Below are 26,319 nucleotides of genomic sequence, written 5' to 3'. Positions count from 1 at the left end.
GGTAACAAATAGCCTGGGACGGAAAACATGATCTTTGAACAGTATCATAAAAGATTAGTAGAAAATGGGTGAATGAATAATCAAATTATCACACAACCCAAGTTAATGGAGTTTGAATTGAGACTGTACTGTGGCTGACTATGGGACAAATTATCCTCATGAACAAGAAATGATTGCATAACCGTAGTAATGAAAAGTGTTTTCTTCTTTTGACTCTAATTAAGGTTTCATTTAATTGTTTTCTTCTGTTGACTCAAATTAAATGTTTAATTGTTACAGTTTTTATTCTGGTAAATAAAAACATAAATAACCAAATTTTTTAATTTGTCATTGACAGTTAATATAAATTAAGTAAAATATTAACTCAGTTCTGCACTATTATCAAAAGTTTTCCAATTTTTCCATAAAATGACCATGTCTAAATATATATCCTAATGGTCAAAACAAGTTCAACAAAAGATTATTTACAAATATGAGAAGACTGTGGTCCTATAACTCTTTTCTCCACAAAAGTGAATATGTAAATTGTTAGTCCAAGAAAATCACAAACTCTATTAGAAGAATGTACTCCAAACAAGTGATGGAACAGTACCAATTTCTCAGCCTTCCTTTGGCAGCATTACTTTTGATAAACATTCTCCAAATAAACTGTAGATTTCTAGCAAATACAGTAGACATTTTAATCTTGTCAAGATAATGTAAGGAAATGCCCTGAAAGATTTTTAAATTGACTATAATTACCGATATCAGTCCTTAAGACAATTTTGCTGAATAAATAATTGGGGTTTTTTTGTTTGTTTGTTTGTTTGTTTTTGTTTGTCTGGGTTTTTTTCTACCACATAGGTTGATTGGTGCTTAACATAGTGCCTTTCCCGTCTTACTTGAACTCAGGTAGTCACCCTCAATTCTTCTATTGCTGGATATTACTAACATATTTAGCTGTTGTGTGAGTGTGTGTGTGGTTTTTTTAAAAACCCTTTTCTAGTCCCTTCATTGCCTTTGCATGCATTATCTTCCAGGATTCTTCTCTTTTTTGGACTTCCCGGCCACCCATGTGCTTCTTGGTGGGTAGTTATCAGCATATACAGAGTTCATTTTCCATTGTATCAAAGACTGAATGACACAGGTCTGCTCCGTCTCTGACTATTTACCTGCACAGGGGTCCAGTTTAATACTGTTCCTTTGTGGCTATTTTGAATACTCCCAGCTGCATAAATACACAAGAACACACACAAAGATATACTCAGGGACAATCACTAAATAGCCTTTCCCTTCTGGTTTTCTAAGAGAAACGAAGGCACAAAAAGGAGGCCTCCATGGATCTAGGGTCAGTAACTGAAGTCAGGTGGCCTATCTTCTCAAGCTGCTTCTTTCACTACCCTCTTGCTGATTTGAGAAACAGCAGGAAAATGAATGACAGTTTAAATTTGATTTTTATTTTTGCCTTTCCCCAAATTTCTGCCATCCTGTAAACTCTACCAACTTCTTAGAAAAGGAAGCTCTTCTGTGGTCTAGGCATGTGAAAGTGTTTTAGCAGCAGTGGCTTTAGGTTGTCAGAGATAAAGCCATGCCACAATCCAGATTCAGTGAAGTTTCCTGAAAGAATCCAGACGTTGATGCCATGATGGTTTTCTTAAGAGGTGAGGGACAAGCCCTGCTCTTGAGCCAAGCCACTGTGACTCCTGGAGTTTAGCTAAGGCTAAAGGATGGCCCCCTTGAAGGCTGTTTGGTTGGGAGGAACTACATTGTGGACAAAGAGGATAGAAACTAATCCAAAGTGCCAGAAATTAACCCCTGCCATAGCTTAGGTTCTCCTAGGTAGTAGGCTTCAGAAGGAAGATATGAGCTTGGAGGTCATATGAAGGTCTACTTATCCTATATTATCTCTAGTAACTCTGGCAGTAACAGGAGCAAAATAAATCTGGACAAATGCAAGGCGTTTAGATGAATCTGGCAGTGTACACTGGGCTGTTACCAGACATCAAGCAGGCGAGGCTGGAAGGTTTGCTTTCTTTGTGCTCAAGGTTTTGGCCATCCTGAAGGAGAATCATTTTGGCAGGGAGTACTTAGTAGTCTACTGCAGGCTTCTCTTGGGTCCAACTGCCATCACCTGTCAATCCACAGGGATGCCCAGCAGGTCACAGCTGACATCCCACAGCCGCCTTGCTACTGTCTCATTACGAGCCTGCGCAGAGACCCATGCCACACGGCAGTCACTGGAAAGGAAAGAGAAAGGCTGAAAGCACAGGGTTAAGAATGGAGTCTGCTCTCTGCCTGGGATAAGGAACACAACAGAAAAACAACCCAGGGATGACATGTGCTCTGGGCGCTTCACAGGACCAGTGTTTGCCCTAATTCTGCCTCCTCCAATGTTTACCTCAGAGAAAATGTAATTACCATTTTAGAGCTTACTAGACCACACCGGCTCAGAATGCTTTGTTTGATATATAATGTGTACCATTTACTCTTTATATTCCCCTGTGTGTGTGTGTGTGTGTGTGTGTGTGTGTATATATATATATATATATATATATATATATATATATATATATATGCACACATATATATATATATATATATATATTTAACTGTAATATCAGTGCCTGCCTGACTCCTGTGTATGTCCATCTTGTTCAGACATGTCTCTAAGGTTCACTCTATAGGACCTTGTACAGTGTCATGTAGCTGAGATACTGCTATTTACATTGGTCATAGATGCTTGGAGTGGTTAAAAAAAAAACCTTCTTCCTTCTGATCTACCTGCAGTTATAACTGTTTTTAAACTCAAAGAACAAGCAAAGTCAGCTTCATAACCAACAAAAGAAGTAAAAGATGATAGCAGAAAAGAAATGGTAATAACAAGGTCCCAGCTGTTTCATATACCTTCTCTTCATTGTTGTAACTACAATTGTTTTAAGTCCCCATTAAATGCCGGAGGGGTGTCCCAACTTTTCACCACCCAGAAAAGCTTCTCAAGGATAATTCTTTTACTCATGTTTGTATTCTCTGCATCTAGTACACAGCAGGGATTCAATGGAGGGTTATTTTCTTTTTAAATGATTGAGTAAAAGGCTCACGATCTTTGACGTCACGTGAGAAACAATTTTTAAAACTATACCGTTTCAAGAAAACTGCTTCCTGGACCATCTAAGCAAACTCTGAAGGTAAAAAGGAGAGTTGATAAGTCTGAAACAACCATGTGAAGCAAACCCCTAACACTATGTCCATTAAAACCGTGTTACTCAAACTCTGGGCTATGGACAAACAGCAGGATCTCTGAGAACTTGCTAGAAATGCCAATTCTCAGGCCCCACCCCAGACCTGCTGAATCAGAATCTCTAGGATTGAGGCCTAGGAATCTGTTTTCAACCAGTTCTCCAAATGGTTCTTAAATACATGAAAGGCTGAAAAAAAATACTTAAAGATAACTTTGCATTTAAAAAACAAGCCTTATAAGTGTAGTACTTCTGTTTAAGGGAACTCACCAATACCACCAGCAAAACCGGCCATTTCTGAGTGAAAAGACTATCACTGATGACCAAGAGGGTCTGGATGACTCTCTGGAAATGACTTGGCCTCTGTAGGCCTCTACAGCCTCCAATGCACTAAGCCTTAAATTCCTTCTAAGTTTATGGTGAACAGCAAATGATACAAAGGACATGAAAATCCCCTGTAAGCTAAGACATGCTGTAAAAATTATTCAAATACAAGATTCAAATATTACATACAATAAGAACTACTGAAGTATGGTTATGACATCAGCATGGTCATGATGCTGATATTTCCAGTGGGACTTTGGTAAGTATTAATCAGTATAGGTAAAAGATTGACCAATTTCAAAACTTACTATAAAGCTACTATAATCAAGATAGCATTATACTGGCATAGGGATACACATGTAAATGAATGGAATAGAATTAAAAGTGCAGAAGTAAACCCTCACATTTACAGTCAATTGATTTTTGGTAACACTACTGTTATAGACTGATTCATGTCCCCCCAAATCCATAGGTTGAAGCTCTAATCCCCATGTGACTATAATGAAGATACGGTCTTTAAGGAGGTAAATAAGGTTAAATGAGGTCATAAGGGTGAGGCCTTAATCCAATAGAACTAGCATCCTTATTAAGAAGAGAAGGAGACACCAAGAATATATGCATACAGAGGAAAGGCCATGTGAGGACATAGCAAGAAGGTAACCATCTGCAATGCAGAAGAGAGGCCTCACCAGAGACTAGCCCTGCCAGCCTCTTAATCTTGAACTTCCAGCCTCCAGAACTGTGATAAAATAAATTAATGTCATTTAAGCCATCTAGTTTGTGGTATTCTGTTATGGCAGCCCGAGATGGACTAATACAGCTATCATGACAATTCAGCAAAGAGAAAATAATCTTTTCAACAAATGGTTCTGGGACAATTGGATATCCAAATGCAAAAGAATGAAGTTGGAACCCTACCTCATACCACACACAAAAATTAACAAAAATGGATCATACGGAATTCCCTGGCAGTCCAGTGGTTAGGATTCTGCTCTCACTGCCAGGGGCCCAGGTTTGATCCCTGGTCGGGGAACTAATATCCCACATGCTGTGTGGCATGGCCAAAAAAAAAAAAAAAAAGGAGAGAGGGCAAACAGCAGAAGCAAGAAGAACTACAATTCTGCAGCCTGTGGAAGAAAAACCACATTCACAGAAAGACAGGCAGAGGACTTTGTACCAGATGAAGGAACAAGATAAAACCCGAGAAAAACAACTAAATGAAGTGGAGCTAGGCAACTTTCCAGAAAAAGAATTCAGAATAATGATAGTGAAGATGATCCAGGACTTCAGAAAAAGAATGGAGGCAGGGCTTCCCTGGTGGCACAGTGGTTAAGAATCCACCTGTCAATGCAGGGGACACAGGTTCGAGCCCTGGTCCGGGAAGATCCCACATGCTGCGGAGCAACTAAGCCCGGGCACCACAACTACTGAGCCTGCACTCTAGAGCCCACAAGCCACAACTACTGTAGCCTGCGCACCTAGAGCCTATGCTCCACAACAAAAGAAGCCACCACAATGAGAAGCTTGTACACCTCAATGAAGAGTAGCCCCACTCACTGCAACTAGAGAAAGCCCGCATGCAGCAACGAAGACCCAACAGAGACAAAAATAAAAAAATAAATTAAATTTAAAAAAAAAAGAATGGAGGCAAAGTTCAAGAAGATGCAAGAAATGTTTAACAAAGACCTAGAAGAAATAAAGAACAAACACCTAGAAGAATTAAAGAACAAACAAACAGAGATGAACAATACAATAACTGAAATGAAAAATATACTAGAAGGAGTCAATAGCAGAATAACTGAAGCAGAAGAACAGATAAGTGACCTGGAAGAGAGAATGGTGGAATTCACTGCCATGGAACAGAATAAAGAAAAAAGAATGAAAAGAAATGAAGACAGTCTAAGAGGCTTCTGGGACAACATTAAACACAACAACATTCACATTATAGGGGTCCCAGAAGGAGAAAAGAGAGAAAAGAACCGAGAAAATATTTGAAGAGATTATAGTCGAAAATTTCCCTAACATGGGAAAGGAAATAGCCACCCAAGTCCAGGAAGCGCAGAGAGCCCCAGGAAGGATAAACCCAAGGAGAAACACGCCGAGACATATAGTAATCAAATTGACAAAAATTAAAGACAAAGAAAAATTACTGAAAGCAACAAGGGAACAACAACAAATAACATACAAAGGAACTTCCATAAGGTTAACAGCTGATTTTTCAGCAGAAACTCTATAAGCCAGAAGGGAGTGGCACGATATATTTAAAGTGATGAAAGGGAAGAAACTGCAACCAAGATTACTTTACCCGGCAAGGATCTCATTCAGATTCCATGGAGAACTCAAAAGCTTTACAGACAAGCAAAAGCTAAGAGAATGCAGCACCACCAAACCAGCTCTACAACAAATGCTAAAGGGACTACTCTAAGTGGGAAACACAAGAGAAGAAAAGAACCTACAAAAACAAACCCAAAACAATTAAGAAAATGGTAATAGGAACATACATATTGATAATTACCTTAAACGTGAATGGATTAAATGCTTCACCCAAAAGACACAGGTTTGCTGAATGGATACAAAAAGAAGACCCATATATATGCTGTCTAGAAGAGACCCACTTCAGACCTAGGGCCACACACAGACTGAAAGTGAGGGGATGGAAAAAGATATTCCATGCAAATGGAAATCAAAGGAAAGATGGAGTAGCAATACTCATATCAGATAAAATAGACTTTAAAATAAAGAATGTTACAAGAGATGAGGAAGGACACTAGATAATGATCAAGGGATCCATCCAAGAAGAAGATATAACAACTATAAATATATATGCACCCAAGCTTTTGCACAGCAAAGGAAACCATAAACAAGACCAAAAGACAACCCTCAGAATGGGAGAAAATATTTGCAAATGAAGCAACTGTCAAAGGATTAATTTCCAAAATTTACAAGCAGCTCATGCAGCTCAATAACAAAAAAACAAACAACCCAATCCAAAAATGGGCAGAAGACCTAAACAGACATTTCTCCAAAGAAGATATACAGACTGCCAACAAACACATGAAAGAATGCTCAACATCATTAATTATTAGAGGAATGCAAATCAAAACTACAATGAGATATCGTCTCACACCAGTCAGAATGGACATCATCAAAAAATCTAGACACAATAAATGCTGGAGAGGGTGTGGAGAAAAGGGAACACTCTTGCACTGCTGGTGGGAATGTGAATTGGTTCAGCCACTATGGAGAACAGTATGGAGGTTCCTTAAAAAACTAAAAATAGAACTACCATATGACCCAGCAATCCCACTACTGGGCATATACCCTGAGAAAACCAAAATTCAAAAAGAGTCAGGTACCAAAATGTTCATTGCAGCTCTATTTACAATAGCCCGGAGATGGAAACAACCTAAGTGCCCATTATCAGATGAATAGATAAAGAAGATGTGGCACATATATACAATGGAATATTACTCAGCCATAAAAAGAAATGAAATTGAGCTATTTGTAATGAGGTGAATAGACCTAGAGTCTGTCATACAGAGTGAAGTAAGTCAGAAAGAGAAAGACAAATACCGTATGCTAACACATATATATGGAATTTAAGGGGAAAAAAATGTCATGAAGAACCTAGGGTAAGACAGGAATAAAGACACAGACCTACTGGAGAACGGACTTGAGGATATGGGGAGGGGGAAGGGTGAGCTATGACAGGGCGAGATAGAGGCATGGACATATATACACTAACAAACATAAGGTAGATAGCTAGTGGGAAGCAGCTGCATGGCACAGGAATATTGGCTCGGTGCTTTGTGACCACCTGGAGGGGTGGGATAGGGAGGGTGGGAGGGAGGGAGACGCAAGAGGGAAGAGATATGGGAACATATGTATATGTATAACTGATTCACTTTGTTATAAAGCAGAAACTAACACACTATTGTAAAGCAATTATACCCCAATAAAGATGTTAAAAATATATATATATATGCACCCAACATAGGATCACCTCGATACATAATGCAACTACTAACAGCTATAAAAGAGGAAATTGACAGTAACACAATAATAGTGGGGGACTTTAACATTTCACTTACACCAATGGACAGATCATCCAGACAGAAAATTAATAAAGAAACACAAGCTTTAAATGACACAATAGACCAGATAGATTTCATTGATATTTACAGGACATTCCATCCGAAAACAGCAGATTACACTTTCTTCTCAAGTGCCCACAGAACATTCTCCAGGACAGATCACATCTTGGGTCACAAATCAAGCCTCAGTAACTTTAAGAAAATTGAAATCATATCAAGCATCTTTTCTGACCACAATGCTATGAGATTAGAAATCAATTACAGGGGAAAAAAGTAAAAAACACAAACACATGGAGGCTAAACAATACGTTACTAAATAACCAAGAGATCATTGAAGAAATCAGAGGAAACCAAAAAATACCTAGAGACAAATGACAATGAAAACACGACGATCCAAAACCTATGGGATGCAGCAAAAGCAGTTCTAAGAGGGAAGTTTATAGTAATACAATCCTACCTCAAGAAACAAGAAAAATCTCAAACAATCTACCTTTACACTAAAGGAACTAGAGAAAGAAGAACAAACAAAACCCAAAGTTAGTAGAAGGAAAGAAATCATAAAGATCAGAGCAGAAATAAATGAAATAGAAACAAAGAAAACAATAGCAAAGACCAATAAAACTACAAGCTGGTTCTTTGAGAAGATAAACAAAATTGATAAACCATTAGCCAGACTCATCAAGAAAAAGAGAGACAGGACTCAAATCAATAGAAATTAGAAATGAAAACGGAGAAGTTACAACAGACACCGCAGAAATACAAAGCATCCTAAGAGACTACCACAAGCACCTCTATGCCAATAAAATGGACAACTTGGAAGAAATGGACAAATTTTTAGAAAGGTATAACCTTCCAAGACTGAACCAGGAAGAAATAGAAAATACAAACAGACCAATCACAAGTAATGAATTTGAAACTGTGATTAAAAATCTTCCAACAAACAAAAGTCCAGGACCAGATGGCTTCACAGGTGAATTCTATCAAACATTTAGAGAAGAGCTAACACCCATCCTTCTCAAACTCTTCCAAAAAATTTGCAGAGGAAGGAACACTCCCAAACTCATTCTATGAGGCCACCATCACCTCGATACCAAAACCAGACAAAGATACTACAAAAAAAGAAAATTACAGATCAATATCACTGATGAATATAGATGCAAAAATCCTCAACCAAATACTAGCAAACAGAATCCAACAACACATTAAAAGGATCATACACCATGATCAGAGGGATTTATCTCAGGGATGCAAGGATTCTTCAATATACGCAAATCAATCAATGTGATACACCATATTAACAAATTGAAGAATAAAAACCATATGATCATCTCAGTAGATGCAGAAAAATCTTTTGACAAAATTCAACACCCACTTATGATAAAAACTCTCTAGAAAGTGGCCATAGAGGGAACCTACTTCAACAGAATAAAGGCCATATACGACAAACCCACAGCAAACATCATTCTCAATGGTGAAAAACTGAAAGCATTTCCTCTATGATCAGGAACAAGACAAGGATGTCCACTCTCGCCACTCTTATTCAACATAGTATTGGAAGTCCTAGCCACAGCAATCAGAGAAGAAAAAGAAATAAAAGGAATACAAATTGGAAAAGAAGAAGTAAAACTGTCACTCTTTGCAGATGACATGATACTATACTTAGACAGTCCTAAAGATGCCACCAGAAAACTACTAGAGCTAATGAATGAATTTGGTAAAGTTGCAGGATAAAAAATTAATGCACAGAAATCTCTTGCAGTCCTATACACTAACAACGAAAGATCAGAAAGAGAAATTAAGGAAACAATCCCATTTACCATTGCAACAAAAAGAATAAAATACCTAGGAATAAACCCACCTAAGGAGGTAAAAGACCTGTACTCAGAAAACTATAAGACACTGATGAAAGAAATCAAAGATGACACAAACAGATGGAAACATATACCATGTTCTTGGATTGGAAGAATCAATATTGTGAAAATGACTATACTACCCAAAGCAATCTACAGATTCAATGCAATCCCTATCAAATTACCAGTGGCATTTTTTACAAAACAAGAACAAAAAAATCTTAAAATTCATATGGAGATACAAAAGACCCCTAATAGCAAAAGCAGTCTTGAGGGAAAAAAACGGAGCTGGAGGAATCAGACTCCCTGACTTCAGACTATACTACAAAGCTACAGCAATCAAGACAGTATGGTACTGGCACAAAAACAGAAATATAGATCAATGGTATAGTATAGAAAGCCCAGAGATAAACCCACACACCTATGGTCAACTAATCTACGACAAAGGAGGCAAGGGTATACAGTGGAGAAAAGACAGTCTCTTCAATAAGTGGTGCTGCGAAAACTGGACAGCTACATGTAAAAGAATGAAATTAGAACACTGCCTAACATCATACACAAAAATAAACTCAGAATGGATTAGAGACCTAAATGTAAGACTGGACACTCTAAAACTCTTAGAGGGAAACATATGAAGAACACTCTTTGACATAAATCACAGCAAGATCTTTTTTGATCCATGGCCTAGAGTAATGGAAATAAAAACAAAAATAAACAAATGGGACCTAATGAAACGTAAAAGCTTTTGCACAGCAAAGGAAACTACAAACAAGATGGAAAGACAACCCTCAGAATGGGAGAAAATATTTGCAAACAAATCAACAGACAGGGCTTCCCTGGTGGTGCAGTGGTTGAGAGTCTACCTGCCAATGCAGGGGACGCGGGTTCGTGCCCCGGTCCGGGAAGATCCCACATGCCGCGGAGCAGCTGAGCCTGCATGTCCGGGAGAGGCCCCAACAGTGAGAGGCCCGCATACCGCAAAAAAAAAAAAAAAAAAATCAACAGACAAAGGATTAATCTCCAAAATATATAAACAGCTCATGCAGCTTAATAGTAAAAAAACAAACCACCCAATCAGGCCAGAAGACCTAAATAGACATTTCTCCAAAGAAGACATACGGATGCCCAGAAGCACATGAAAAGCTGCTCAACAGAGACTTCCCTGGTGGCACAGAGGTTAAGAATCTGCCTGCCAATGCAGGGGACACGCATTCGAGTCCTGGTCCGGGAAGATCCCACAGGCTGTGGAGCAACGAAGCTTGTGCACCACAACTACTGAGCCTGCTCGCCTAGAGCCTGTGCTCCGCAACAAAAGAAGCCACTGCAATGAAAAGCCCACAAACCGCAACGAAGAGTAGCCCCCGCTCGCCACAAATAAAGAAAGCCCACGCGCAGCAACAAAGTCCCAACACAGCCAAAAATAAACAATAAATAAATTTAAAAAAAAAGCTGCTCAACATCACTAATTATTAGAGAAATACAAATCAAAACTACAATGAGGTATCACCCACCTCACACCAGTTAGAATGGGCATGATCTGAAAATCTACAAACAACAAATGCTAGAGGGGGTGTGGAGAAAAGGGAACTCTCTTGCCCTGTTGGTGGGAATGTAAATTGATACAGCCACTATGGAGAACAGTATGGAGGTTCCTTAAAAAACTAAAAATAGAACTACCATATGACTCAGCAATCCCACTGCTGGGCTTATACCCCGAGAAAACCATAATTCAAAAAGACACATGCACCCCAATGTTCATTGCAGCAGTATTTACAATAGCCAGGTCATGGAAGCAACCTAAATGCCCATCAACAGACGAATGGGTAAAGAAGATGTGGTACATATATACAATGGAATATTACTCAGCCATAAAAAGGAACAAAACTGGGTCATTTGTAGAGACGTGGATGAATCTAGAGACTGTCATACAGAGTGAAGTAAGTCAGAAAGAGAAAAACAAATATCATATATTATTGCATGTATGTGGAACCTAGAAAAATAGTACAGATGAACCAGTTTGCAGGGCAGAAAAAGACACAGATGTAGAGAACAAACGTATGGACACCAAGGGGGGAAAGTGGCAGGGGTGGGGGTGGGGGTGTGATGAATTGGGAGATTGGGGTTGACGTGTATACTCTGATGTGTATAAAATGGATAACTAATAAGAACCTGCTGTATAACAGGGAGATCAGCTCGGTGCTTTGTGACCACCTAGAGGGGTGGGATAGGGAGAATGGGAGGGAGGAAGACGGAAGAGGGAAGAGATATGGGGATATATGTGTATGTATAGCTGATTCACTTTGTTATAAAGCAGAAACTAACACACCATTGTAAAGCAATTATACTCCAATAAAGATGTTTAAAAAAAAAGAACCTGTTGTATAAAAAAATAAATAAAATAAAATTCAAAAAGAAAAACAAAAGGATCATAGACTTGAACTTAATGTTAAAACTATAAAACTGTTGGAAGAAAACAGTAATAAATCTTTGTGACCTGGGGCTAGGCAATAGTTTCTTAGATAAGACACCAAAAGCACAAGTGATAAAAGAAAAAATAGATAAATGAGACTTCATCAAAATTAAAAACTTCTGTTCTTCAAAGGACACCATGAAGAAACTGAAAAGACAAACCAACAGAATGGGAGAAAATATTTGCAAATCATATACCTGATAAAGGACTCATATCTAGATTATATAAAGAACTGTTACAACTAAACAACAAAAAGACAATCCAATTTAAAAATGGGCAAAGGATTTGAATAGACATTTCTCCAACAAAGATACAGAAACAGGCAATAAGCACATGAAAATTCAACATCATTAGCAGGAAAATGCAAATGAGAACCACAATGAGATACTACTCCATACATACTCAGATAGCTAATATCAAAGGACAGACAGACAATAACAAGTGTTAACAAGGATGTGGAGAAATTGGAACCCTCATATACTGCTTGTGGCAATGTAAAATGGTGCAGCCACTTTGGAAAACAGTCTGGTAGTTTCTCAACAGCTAAAGTACAGTTAAAATGTAACCCATATTCCAGTGAGATTCCATTTCTGGGTTTATACCCAAGAGAAATATCCATACAAAATATGTACATGAATGTTCATAGCAGCATTATCTTAATAACCCAGAAATGGGAAAAAATCCAAATGCCCATCAACTGATGAATGGATAAATGAAGATGGTGTATCCATAAAATAAGATATTTGGCAATAAAAAGGCATGAAGTATTGGTACACCCTCTAGCATGGATGAACCTTTAACATGTAATGCTAAGTGAAAGCCAGTCACAAAAGGCCATATATTATATAATTCCAACTGTATAGGCAAATCGATAAAGACAAAAAGTTGATTAGTAGTTTCAGGCAGAAAAGAACAACCAGTGCAAAGGTCCTAAAGCTTCAATCAAGACAGACTTCTATGTTCATGTCTTGCTAGTGGTCTACACGGCTGCTGTTGGATCTTCAAAATGCTTAAAATTAAGAATCCATTGTACTGGAAAGGCTCTTCAAAAGTCAATTCAATAATTATGGATTTGAAGCTGACTCTAAGCCATTCAGTCAAAACCAAGATAAAGGGTTATTTCATTTTAAAAAGTCTCCAGGGAAGAAGAATCCAGTCACTCTTGAAAAATCATTCCAGTGTACAAAACTAAATAATCTATCTTCTTGCACTTCAGACCTGCATTTCCAGCTATCCGCTACACAGTTCTACTCACACATCTTATGGATAACACACTCAACATGTACAGAGCCAGGTTTGTTACGTAGTGGGCAATTGTTACTCTTTGGTTGAACACCCATCCCACATTCTTTTGGCAATAGAAACTGATTTCTTTCTATGGAATTACCTCTTCTTCTTGGATATAGTTTGAAGAGCCCATTAATCAAATGCCTGCCTGTCCTCCTGTAGCCAAGTGAGTGGGGGTGAGAGGATGGAGGCGATGAGCGGGGCAGGAAGGAGACCCAATGCTTCCTCCCTGGAGAGTGGATGGTGAGCAACACAACAGACTGAAGACAGCTGGCGTTCACTCACTCCAGCAGCAGGGCCTTGGCCAGCTGACTGGCCATTCTGCCTGTTCGAAGCCTGACTCTTCAGTCTTCCCTTCGAACCTAGGAGTATCCCCATATTTTAATAAATTCTCTTCTTGCTTATGTTAGCCAGAGTCCATTTCCACTGGTTTGGAATCAAAGAACCCTAAGTTATACACATTATTTATCTACAACTTCTGTCTCAGTTAATGTCACAATTAATCTCCTAATAAGTCAGGCTTGAACCCAGGTCACCAAATCCTCCTCTACCCCCTCACTGGTTGGTCATCAAGTGGTAAAAATTCTGCCTCTTCAGGGTCTCTCACTTAAATCATTCTCCTCATTCCGGCTGTCATTACCCTACATCAGAAACTCATTCTCTCTCATTTGAGGTACTTCATTCATTCATCAAACGGAGTTACTAAGGATATTTTTCTAAACCGCAGACCAGATTGTGGCTCTCTCTGCTGAAACAACTTCTGCGGCTCCTCTCTAAGCCTGGCATTATAGACCTTTCATGATCTGACTGTCTACCTTTCATTTCAATCTGAATTTATTTACAGCCCTTTCTCTAAAATTTCAGATTATTTCCACAAAATCTTGAAGGTGGAGGTGAAACCGTGTTAAAATTTTGATCTTATGTGATATCTGGAACTTGCTTCAAAATAATATGGAATGAGAAAAATATGGGAAGGGGTAGTGGATGGAGATGAGGCAGGATTGGCCATGGGTTAATGGTTGTTGAGGTTGATTACGGGTATATGGGGATTCAACATGCTATTTTGTCTACTCCTGTGTACATTCAAAATTCCCTACAATACAAAGTTTTAGAAGGCTTCACTTATTCAAGAAGGGAGTCCATTGATACTATTTTAGTCCTGAAGGCAATGGAGAAATACAGATTCAAATTCTTTTTAATGTGAAAAAATAGAACTAGGAGTCCAAAAAGGAACAAAGAAAACTAGATTGACATAAAAAATGTAGGAAGAAAAGAAACAACCAGAAAGCATAATCATCCATATAAAAGATGGCATGAATAAAATCAAACCTAGCAGTTACCACAAAAAAATATGAATGGGTCAAATTCCCCTATTAAAAGATAAAACATCAGCTTCATTAGCAGCATCATTAACTACCCTCATCCCTAGAGTCAAGAGACAAAAGCCATATTGGACAATGTACTTTTTTAAAAAGGTAAGGTATACATATAGACAATGGAATATTACTCAGCCATAAAAAAGAAGGAAATAATGCCATCTGCAGTAACATGGATGGACCTAGAGATTATCATACTAGGTGCTAGGTGAAGTAAGTCAGACAGAGAAAGACAAATATCATATGTCATCACTCATGTGTGGAATCTAATTTTTAAAAATAACACAAATGAACTTATTTACAAAACAGAAAGAAACAGACTTACAGATATCGAAAACAAACTTATGGATACCAAAGGGGAAACATGGTGGAGAGGGATAAATCAGGAGCCTGGGATTAATATATACACACTACTATATCTAAGATAGGTAACCAACAAGGACCTACTGTATAGCACAGGGAACTCTACTCAATATTCTATGATAACCTATATGAGAAAAGAATATGAAAAAGAATGAATATATGTATATGTATAACTGAATCACTTTGCTGTACACCTGAAACTAACACGACATTGTAAATCAACTATAGTCCAATATAAAATGAAAATTTAAATAAATAAATAAACACCCGCTCCCCCCCCCAAAAAATAAAAAGGGTATGGTATACCAGACAAATCCAAATGATTTCCTGTGGGCAATGAAATTCCATCTTCAAAAACAGATACATTCATACCTGAAATGGTTTCCACTTAGAACTTCAAGACCTTCTGTTAAGGCACAGTACAGGCTGGTCTGGGCTCCCTGCTGAGGGGTCTTGATGAAGAAGGAGAAAAGCCACCAAATCCATCTCATGAGGGATGAGTGCCGAACCAATTCAGAGTCGACTGTGCCAGGGTGTACAGAGTACGTTGTAACGCCACAGCCTGATGCGGGGATGCCATATAGAGAGGGGAAGACAGGACTTGATGTTGCCAAGTGGCCAAAGAGAGCAGAAGACATGAATAAACTTTTGCCCCATGTGGACTCCCTTCCCATGATGCAATCGCAAGCACTCCTCACAGTAATTTATACCTTCATTTCACAGATTACAATTAAGGCTCAGAGAGGTTATTAACTGCTAGGAAGCAGCAGAGCCAGGACCTCTCAGAAGCACTTGACATTGTTAACCACTCTCATCCTAAAGCTGCCTTTTCACTGGCTTCCATGATCCCACACCTCTTCTGGTTTTTTTAACCTTTCTGGATGCATCCTCTTGTTTCCTGGACCGGTTCATCATCTCCTACCCAAACTTTAAATGTTACGAGTTCTCATGGCTCACTAAATTCCCTCTCTGTAACTTTACAGCACTCATTTTTATCTATGGTCCAAGTGGCTCCTTTTAACTCTTGGCTGACAATAAAAGGCAGTATAATGTGGTGGTTAAGGGTATGGACTTTGTAGTCAGAATGCCCAGTTTCAAATCCAAGCTTTACCACTCACTAGCTGTGTGACCTTCCTGATGTTGTGACTTAGTTTCCTCATGTGTAAAATAGGGATAATTATAATACCTACACCTCACAGAGCTGTTCTCAGGATTAAATGAGTTCATGTGTAAAAGAGCTTAGAATACTGTCTGGTGCGTGATAAGTGCTAAATGACACTTATGCATATGCTATTTCAGGTCCCCAATTCTTTTCTAGAAACCCTGGGGTCAGAAATGTTTCCAATTTCTTAAATTTTATTATATATATATAAAGTGTCTATTACCTACTCTCCCTAGTACAGGTGAGGTTTTGCTGCCAAATGAGTTTTGGTATCAAGCTTAGGAAAAATCTGAGTTTTCAGGCCTTTGTGGATTTCACAATTACAGAAAAAGGACTGTGGACTTGTATTATTTTCCACTTGACATCTACTCTAGATGACCCATAGTAATGCAGACTCAGAGGTCCCAAACTGACTTCATATATTTAAGGCCAAACCTGGTTCTTGCAGTGTTCCCTACACTTTCAACCAGGCAGGCACACAGGACCAGTCCTTAAGGATCCACCACCTCACCATACATCTCCAGTCAACAAGCCCTGCGATTTTCACATTCTAAATATCTCTCAGGAGTGTCTATTACCCTCCATCTCCACCACCCTACTCCAAGCTACCCTCACTTCTTACCTCAACCACAGAAGTCACCTGCTGCATCCACTCTTGCCCTCGTTTTAAAAAAGGATTCCATTTTAACGGCTTTCCATTGCTCTTAGAATAAACACTAAAATCCTTACTGTGGCCTCTCTGGATCTCACCTTCACCAACCTTACCAGTCTCAGCTCAGACCTCTTGCTTTCTACATTCTAACTATGACTGCCTTTTCTCAGTTTCTCAAGCAGAGACCAGACCTTCATGCATTCTCTTCCTTCTACCTGGAATGCTCCTCAGCCCCCTCAGCTGCCTCACCCCACCCACACTGTAACCCATTTAATTTCTTCTTTTTTTTTTTTTTTTTTTTGCGGTACGTGGGCCTCTCACTGCTGTGGCCTCTCCCGTTGTGGAGCACAGGCTCCGGATGCGCAGGCTCAGCGGCCATGGCTCACGGGCCCAGCCGCTCCGCAGCATGTGGGATCTTCCCGGACCGGGGCACGAACCCATGTCCCCTGCATCGGCAGGCGGACTCTCAACCACTGCGCCACCAGGGAAGCCCTAACCCATTTAATTTCTAATCATCCTGCAAGGGCTCAGCTTGCAACTCACTCCCTCAGAAAAGTCCTTCCTGATCCTTCAGACTGAATAAGGTTCTCCCCACCACCCCCCTGCCAATCCATTATAGGTCCTCATAATTCCCCTTTATAGCATTTATCACAATTATAATTAAATAACAACAACAAAAAGAAAACTGTCTAGATGTTGTTTAGGAAATGAATAAACTAAAGCACATCTATACTATGAAACACAATGTGGCCAACAAAAGTAATGGGGTAAATCTCTATCTAGTACATGGAAAGATCTCTAAGATGCTGTGTTGGAATTTCACTTCCTTATGTATGATATATACATATGTAAATGCACAAGAAAATAATTGGAATGGTGCACATCAAGTTGTTGACAGTGGTATCTTGAGGGTAGAAAAGCAGAAAGGGAAGAGAGGAGAATAACTCTATATACTTCCATCTTATTTGAACTTTTTACAATGAGAATTATTCATGCATTACTAGACTGATTTTACATGCGACAGTTGTATAAATACTTGCTAATTATTTCTCTCTCCCATTGGATGTGAACCACTCCACCACTCCACTAATCCAGTGTGTAAAATAGCATGGACATTGGCATACGTGGTTGTTGAATGGCTGAATGAATGACTCTTCCGTCATGCCCAGGTTTCTTTCATTGCATCATACCTATTAGGTTTTCATACCTATCAGGTTTTCTCACTCGTGTAGCCTCTGCTTTTATCTGATCCTCACAGCTGGGTCCATCTCTCCACTTCCAGGCCACCCTAGCTCCCTGACCAACCTTTGGGTAGTTTTCACCATCCAGTTACCCCGATCCATCCCAAGCTGATAAAGGATGTTATGCCCTGGGCACAGACATAACTCTCCATCTCACAGCTGTCCATGTGGTTTGAGGATCCTGTTCCAATGATGGGGCTAATATGTCTGATACCTTCAGCCTGAATTCTGCCTGCCTTAATCCTAAGCAACTCTAATTGTCCACCCTGGATTTCCCGTTCTATTTATTGGAAATCCATAGTAGACCATTCCAAGGATCTCTGTTTATTTGTGACTGGAGACTGCCCTCCTCAAGCATACATTTCCCTCTTATATGACCCTTTGTTATTAGGTCATATAAGACCTATATCATATATGACCCCCTCCATAGTCCCAGCACCTGTTTTATCCCAATGGTTGTAGCCAGTGCCAGTTCTAGTCCCTCCCTTCTATCTAGTTTCATTACGAGTCAAAAAACTTGCTTTGCTCATGAGGCCTGAATTAATCACGACAATAACCCGTGAAGCAGTCCCATTTTACATATGAGGAAATAAGTCTTGAAAAGTTAAACAACTTGCTGCAGGTCATACAGCTAATAACTGCCAAAGCCCAGCCTTCAGAATTTTCCCGTTACCTCCCAGTCACCTCTAACATTCACTTGTGGGCTGTTTACTGAAACTATACCCAGGTAGAGCCATGGAAGCAGGTCCTGTCCAGAGGATGGGCTCCAGAAAACAGTTCCTATTCCTGTGGCTTTTAGCTACTTCCCATTGACTCATGTCTCCACACTCATTTCTTCTAAGCCTACCTTTTAGCCTCCGGGCCAGTTCCTGGGTAAAGAGAATGTTGGCTAACTTGCTGTGACAGTAGGCCAGACCTGCATGGTAGAACTTCTCACCCTGCAGGTTATGGAAGTGGATCCTTCCCAGGTGATGTGCTAAGGAAGACACATTCACAACCCTTGATGGGGTTGATTCCTTCAACTTCTCTAGCAACAGGTGGGTCAGGAGGAAGTGACCTTTGAGAAAAAGTAGAATTAACAGAGTTCAGGGCCAATGGGAGGATGAAGGGAGTAGTGGTGAGCCGGGCTCAGCTATGGAAGGCAGAGCATTCAAGAATAAGGCTTTTTGCCTCATTAATTCATTATCAACTACAGAATAAGTTCAGTGATGGTTTAGGGAAATAGGAACAGCCAAAGACATGAGACATCTTTCTATGGGGTAGGTCTGGATTATGTGAATACGAATATGAAGTCATGTCTTATTCCAACTTTGAATAACATCACTGTTTAAGAGCAGGTGGCCTCTACTTGATGCTGGCCACAAGGGTCTCTACAAAGAAAGCAACACAGCCCCCAATCCAATTAGGTTGTTCAAAAATATCCTAAGGTAAATTGAATCTGAAGCACAGATTAAAAAGTGGGAGGAACCTCAAGTGAGCCTGAGCTTTCAGGCAGGACAACACTATTTATTATACACTTATAGTCTGTTATGGCCCAAAGGTCCAATCACACCACAAAGAAGGCTCCATATGACCCTGTTTTCCAAGGAGAACTTTAGTTTCCCTCTAGCTTTGTGATGAGACACAATTTCTTACCTAAGTGGTTGACTCCCATGTGCATCTCAAAGCCGTCGGCTGTCTTGGAGTAGGGACACATCATCACTCCTGCGTTGTTGATCAAAATGTGGAGATGCTTTTCCTCTGCAGGGAAGAGGGGATGGAGTGTGGAAGTGGCCAGCCACAGCTGTTACATCTTTGAAATCTGCCCCATACCCATGCTTTGAAAATGAGGACGCATGGCTTCAATCTTTCCTCTATTTTCCCCTCATACTTAGTTTGTATTGTTTTTTCATTTTAAGACTTTAAGTTGAATCATACATACTCTTAATACAGGGCAAAATTCCACCTGACACTACCAAACGGCCTTTCCAATCTTTCCAGTTCAGGAGCTACTTACTCAGTGCTTTTGGGAAGTGTTCTATCTCTCCCAACAGAAAGACTTCCCAAGCTGAATGGGAAATTCCAAAACAAGAGAAAAAGGATACTCTCTATGCCTCCCTGCCGCTCGGATTGAGGCCCACAAAGAAACACTGGTTTCACCGCTTTGTTTCATCTGCCAACTCTCTCTTACGATTTATTTCCTCAAATGAGTTGTAATTTCTTACTAAAAGTATATATCAGTGGAAGTTGCTTCCCTTGGGAGGCCTAGATCCCTGGGTTATGAGGGAATAAGCCTACAGGGTGCTCTTGGACTCAATTTTGATGTGATACTACGGGGTTTTACGTTAAGTTCTCAGCTCAAGTTTCTTGCACCGGTTGGTGGTGTGAATGAATTCCCCCCCACCGCATAAATGATGTCAGCTTGAAGTTCTAATTTCTTGCAGATGACGGTTTATCCATCCATGTTCTAAAGAGATGTTAAGCTTCTTTGTCACGTCCCTGAGCTGGTGGCCTGGGTTTTTTTTTAAGCTCCCTGTACCAAGGACCAGATGGCTTTTTGTGAATCCCAACCTTATGTGGAGCCTCAGATACAGACAGCAACCCAGCCCTCAACATCCTGAGGTCTCATCTCCTATCCCTGTACGGATATTTGGACTCCAGACCTTAAAGCCCATTTTGAGTTCTGGTACACGTATGAGATTTCTAGCTTTAGTTCTTATGCACTGCTATGAACCTTTGAATTCACTTTTTGTTTCTGCCTCTTGAGTATTTCCCTTTGTTACTAATGAGTTCAGCTATGAATCATAAGTTTTTGGCTATATTTTGTCTAGCATTTCTATGTGTCAGAGAGGGAGAGGAGTCTTTTCCTTTTAGCTAAGTCTGCCATGCTGATTGCAAGACCCACAGCATAGTCTCCAGTTCCACACTTACCTGCTAAGAAGCCCTTAGCAAAGGCTCGAATAGATTTAGTATCAGCCAAGTCCAGTTTCCGCACCAACACCTGTTGGTTCCCTGTCATGATCTGGATCTCTCTGGCCACCAACTCCCCCTTTTGCACATCCCGGCAAGCTAAATATACACGGGCTCCTGTCAACCAACATATAAAAGAGACAAACTGTCGGCTCTGTTTCTGAGTGAGCATCAAAGACCTAATACTAATGTTAAATGTTATTTTCTACTGTTTTTTTTAAAAAAGGAATTACCCCTACTTCACACAGAGGTATCTGATGAACAAATCAGGAAAGAAAAATAAATCAATAATATTCATTGTGTCCATTATATATAGAACATTGTACTAGTGTCAGACCAGCAAATCAGCGGGGCACTTGGAATGTTCTTGAATTCCAAGACTGGGAGGAAATAATGAGAACGGTCATCATTGCAAGGGATAAAAGAGCAGTAGCAAGAAGAAGACCTAAATAGACATTTCTCCAAAGAAGATCTACAGATGGCCAATAGGCACATGAAAAGATGTTTAACATCGCTAACTATTAGAGAAATGCAAATCAAAACTACAATGAGATATCATCTAACACCAATCAGAATGGCCATCATTAAAAGTCTACAAATAACAAATGCTAGAGAGGGTGTGGAGAAAATGGAACGCTCCTACACTGTTGGTGGGAATATAAGTTGGTGTAACCACTATAGAAAACAGTATGGAGTCTCCTCAGAAAACTAAAAATAGAATTACCATATAATCCAGCAATCCACTCCTGGGCATATATCTGGACAAAACTATAATTCAAAAAGATACATGCACCCCTATGTTCATAGCAGCACTATTCACAATAGCCAAGATATGAAAACAGCCTAAATGTCCATTGACAGATGAATGGATAAAGAAGATGTGGTATGTATATACAATGGAATACTACTCAGCCATAAAAAAGAATGAAATAATGCCATTTGCAGCAACATGGATGCAACTAGAGATTATCACACTAAGTGAAGTAAGTCAGAAGGAGAAAGACAAATACCATATGATATCACTTACACATGGAATCTAAAATATGACACAGATGAACCTATCTGCAAAACAGAAACAGACTCACAGACATAGAGAACAAACTTGTGGTTGCCAAGATGGGGGTTGTGGGGGATGGATGGACTGGGAGTTAGGGATTGGCAGATGCAAGCTATTACATATAGAATGGATGGACAACAAGGTCCTACTGTATAGCACAGGGAGCTATATTCAATATCCTATGATAAACCACAATGGAAAAGAATATATTAATAAAAGAATGTATGTATATGTATAACTGAATCACTTTGCTGTACAGCAGAAATAAATATTGTGAATCAACTACACTTCAATTAAAAAAAAAAAACAGTGGCAGGAGGGAATTAGAAGCAGATGAATTTGCCTCTTTGAGCTAGCTCTTTGGCTGTCTCCTTCCCGATGCCTGTGTTGGCTCCAGTGACCACAGCGACCTTCCCAGGAAGCTGGATGGTTGATGTACACACCCCGCTGGACAGCATTTTCCTGCAGACAGAGGAGAGCTCATCAGTTCTTCATTCGCTTTGTCTCAGCCAGAGATTCCTGCAACATTCTCGCGTCTACAGGTCCCAAGGCTGAGGGCTGTTTTGGTTCCTTCTACTGCTGGCTTTTTATAGATTAAAGGAAGGTTGGAGGAAAGAAAACAAAATTTTCTGCTCTTAAGATTTTCTTGCTTGGGTTTCCCTGGTGGCACGGTGGTTAAGAATCTGCCTGCCAATGCAGGGGACACGGGTTCGAGCCCTGGTCCAGGAAGATCTCATATGCCACGGAGCAACTAAGCCCATGTGCCACAACTACTGAGCCCGCGTGCCACAACTACTGAGCCCACGTGCCACAACTACTGAAGCCCACGTGGCTAGAGCCTGTGCTCCGCAACAAGAGAAGTCACCGCAATGAGAAGCCCGTGTGCAGCAACGAAGACCCAACACAGCCAAAAATAAAAATAAATAAATAAGTAAATAAATTTATTAAAAAGAAAAAGATTTTCTTGTCCAAATGTTTCTGCTCTTGCTTGAGGACAGAAGTGATTCTATTATAAGGGCAAAGCTTAGCACTGTTCCCTGCAGTTACAAGAACTGATGAATATCTGTTTAGCCAGGATCCTGGTGGAGCTCTTTCTTAGGCTTAGAAAATCACAAGACTCAGCCTAGAAAAAGAAAGAACTGGTCCACTGATGTTAATCTGTCCATAACTGTCACTTTATGGCCTTAATAAAACAGCTTACCCAACACAAAGTTAAAATTATGAAAGCTTGTCAACCTGGACAAAACTAACAGAAACACACACACACTTAAAAATAAGACAAAGAGGGACTTCCCTGGTGGCACAGTGGTTAAGAATCCGTCTGCCAATGCAGGGGACACGGGTTCGAGCCCTGGTCCGGGAAGATCCCTCAAGCCACGGAGCAACTAAGCCCGCTGTGCCACAACTACTGAAGCCTGTGTGCCTAGAGCCCGTGCTCCACGACAAGAGAAGCCACCGCAGTGAGAAGCCTGCGCTCAGCAACAAAGAGTAGCCCCTGCTCGCCGCAACTAGAGAAAGCTTGCACACAGCAACAAAGACTCAATGCAGCCAAAAATAAATAAATACATTTAGAAAAAATAAATAAATAAGACAAAGAATAATGTTAATAAGTACAAAGGGGAGCTGAGATTCAAGTCCTGGTTTCACTAATTTGAGTCCTTCTTCCTTCATCCTGCTTCTCCAGAAGAATGAATGCACAAACAGATATTAGTAGGCCTCGGATTGTTCTTTTCTCTGCAAATCTTGGGGGCTCAATTTAAAACAATTTGTTGACTGGGAGATGCATTTTTAAGAGCATTTCAACCTTTTTCATTGAACTTAGAATTGCAAAGTGCACACTTCTAGCCACTCAAGGTCCTGCTTAGAACAAACAGGCCATGAAGGAAGCAAACTAACTCAAGGTGACCACCAACGGATATCTTCCTCCCCAGAACAAGCCTCCCTGCTCTGTTTCCCACATTCCTTCAGCTTTAGCTCCAGGAGCCACAACATATCAGGGCCTCTACCCAGCTCTTCCTTCTGCTTAACCAGCAGGAAGAAAAGAGACAATCAACTATGAAAGTCCAGCTCTGCTCGAGCCCCCATGACCTAGCTAGGTGGTTTGGAACATCACCCTTGGAGTGTAACCTTCCTTAGAAAAATCTTGCTGAGGTATGAGCACTATTTTCAGTTCAGGTTCAACTCTTCAGTGAGATTCTATGGGGATAAGAGGATGTCGTGGCAGAAAGAGATAAAAAGCAGCGTTTCGCCCCAGTACCAACACCCATGCGTGCCTAGAGGTGGAAGGACTACGTGTGCAGAGGGGAGGAAAAATACAACTGGAGGAGGGGCTCGAGGGAGGTGGGGAGAAAGGGAAGGGGTGAATGTGGTAAGAAACGGCAGAGGGTGATCTAGCGCGCCTTCCAGTTCCACTCAGACAGTGACCGCGTCCCCCTTCCCCCGCCCATCCAATCCCCACCGAGGGAAGGAGTGTGTGTCTTCAGTCACTGGTCCACCGTCACTACTGGTGATTTACTCAGCACCAATCAGCAGTGTGCAACTCGCTGCTGATTCTCCGGGGCACTCAGCCAGCCATTGGCTGATGTGTCACCTGGTCAAGAGACCACGACCCTCAACCTCTCCTCCCCACCCCCAAACCCCAGAGCAGGGCTCGGACCACCTCCCACCCCCAACTCCTGCTGCGAAGGCAGGTAGTAGGCAGGAGAATGTGATGAAACCCTTTCAATTCTCTCCTTTACTACATCTGTCCAGAGAAAAAGCAAATCTAACAGCAACAAGAGAGCAAGCAATGGAGTTGCAGATGTCACGATTCGCACTGAGGAAACAAAGCAGGGTGCTCCGGACTGCAGCCCCTTCCCACGGCCTGGGGTCTCCTGGTATCGCCCTCCTCACCCAGGACCTGCACCTCCTCCGACCAACCGAACTCCCCTACTTGGAGCTCCGCGGGGAGTCTTCCTTTCCTTCTTTTGAAGAACAGAGCTTCGATGGGGATGAATATTTCCCCCAAAGACTTCTCAAGAGAAGGCAATACATTTGCACAGACCTGATTTGGGGTGCAGCGATGTACAGGAGAAAGGGGAGGAGGAGGAGCACGAGCAGGACCCCAATCATCTCGCGGGGAGGCAGGTGCGGCTGCCGGAGGTGAGCGAGATGCCCCAGCGGTGCTCGCCGGCTGTGGCCTCTCTTCCAAGACACGCCCTAGTAAAGTGCGACAGCCCGGGGAGTAAAGCTGTCTGGGAAATGTAGTCCAAAGCTTGGCATGTGAGCACGCTGTTCCCAGACGCTGAGAGAAGCTGAATCTTGCACCAGATACGCAACGGGTCCCCAGCCAGCTAGGATCTAGGGCCTTTGGGATCATCGAACCAGCTCTCCCATGGCCCTTCTGGCCACCATGAAATCTCCCCAGTCCTCTCTGTGCCGGTGCCTAAGTCCAGACCCTGGTTCAGTTTTCCCCAATTATCGTTAGGTGGCTACCGCATGTTTCTCCTGGAGGTCAAATATTGGCGTCTGGGAAATGTTCTAAGGCTGATTGCACAAAAGAGGAGCGGTTGGAGTCTGACAGTTGGGGGGGGGAGGGGGGAATCTTTCCTCCTTAGGGATTCCTTCACGCAAAGAAGCAGAAGCAATCGGTCCCTGAAGACACTAGCAGGAGAGTCATTTTATTGTGTCTTTTTGGAATTATAATGAAATATAAAGTATAATCGTAATTTTCCTGGTGTTTGAGTGTGAATTGATGATAGAATATAGTTTTCTTGATGACTTGGGTTAGTTATATTAACTTCCAGGGTAGCAATGGATTTCTCAGATTAGCACAGTTGGTTTTGCCCACTCATGAAAGTATTTAATCCTGTCTTGAATTAAAGCCATGGAAATTCTCTGGGAACAAGGAGTTTCCCTGGTCAGTCACTCCTTTCGGTCTGCCATCTGAGGACTATGTCTCATTTCCTTGGGGGTGAAGGTGGGGAATGTTTTAAGTCATTATCTGTCTGTGGTCCCTGACTGCGCACAGTAATGTATTCTGGTTCTTCTGGATAATTCATTTCCATTTGATTGAAAGACACATACGCCAAGCTCAATTTGAACCAATATATTTTATAGCAATTGGAAAGGAGAGGGTTTCCTTCACACAATACAAATTTCTACTGATTTAACATGATATTATCTAAGTCATCAGATTTTGTCACACGCTCATTATTGGGTTACCTAATATTTGAATAGACTTTTACACCTGTATTAAAAGCTTTTCCCATGTTTTGTTCTTTATTCATTCACTCATTTA

The 26,319-nt window shown here is 40.8% G+C and overlaps 1 protein-coding gene across 1 annotated transcript; it reads right to left on the bottom strand.

Annotated features, from left to right (window-relative positions):
- Window positions 1-1,208: 1,208 nt before the first annotated feature.
- Window positions 1,209-25,151, bottom strand: RDH11 (retinol dehydrogenase 11; the record flags this gene model as incomplete). The annotated part of the gene is made up of 7 exons (XM_082834007.1): window positions 1,209-2,216; window positions 15,352-15,541; window positions 18,882-19,091; window positions 19,670-19,774; window positions 20,945-21,100; window positions 22,384-22,502; window positions 25,084-25,151. The coding sequence occupies 7 exons, from the start codon at window positions 25,149-25,151 to the stop codon at window positions 2,114-2,116; spliced, it is 951 nt and encodes a 316-aa protein (XP_082690133.1). The 3' UTR covers window positions 1,209-2,113.
- Window positions 25,152-26,319: the final 1,168 nt, after the last annotated feature.

This window comes from Leucopleurus acutus (genome assembly GCF_964270905.1).
Source record: "Leucopleurus acutus genome assembly, chromosome: 1".
NCBI lineage: Eukaryota > Metazoa > Chordata > Mammalia > Artiodactyla > Delphinidae > Leucopleurus > Leucopleurus acutus.
Note: the sequence above shows the minus strand (reverse complement) of the source record. Positions and strands in the feature narration are given on the sequence as shown.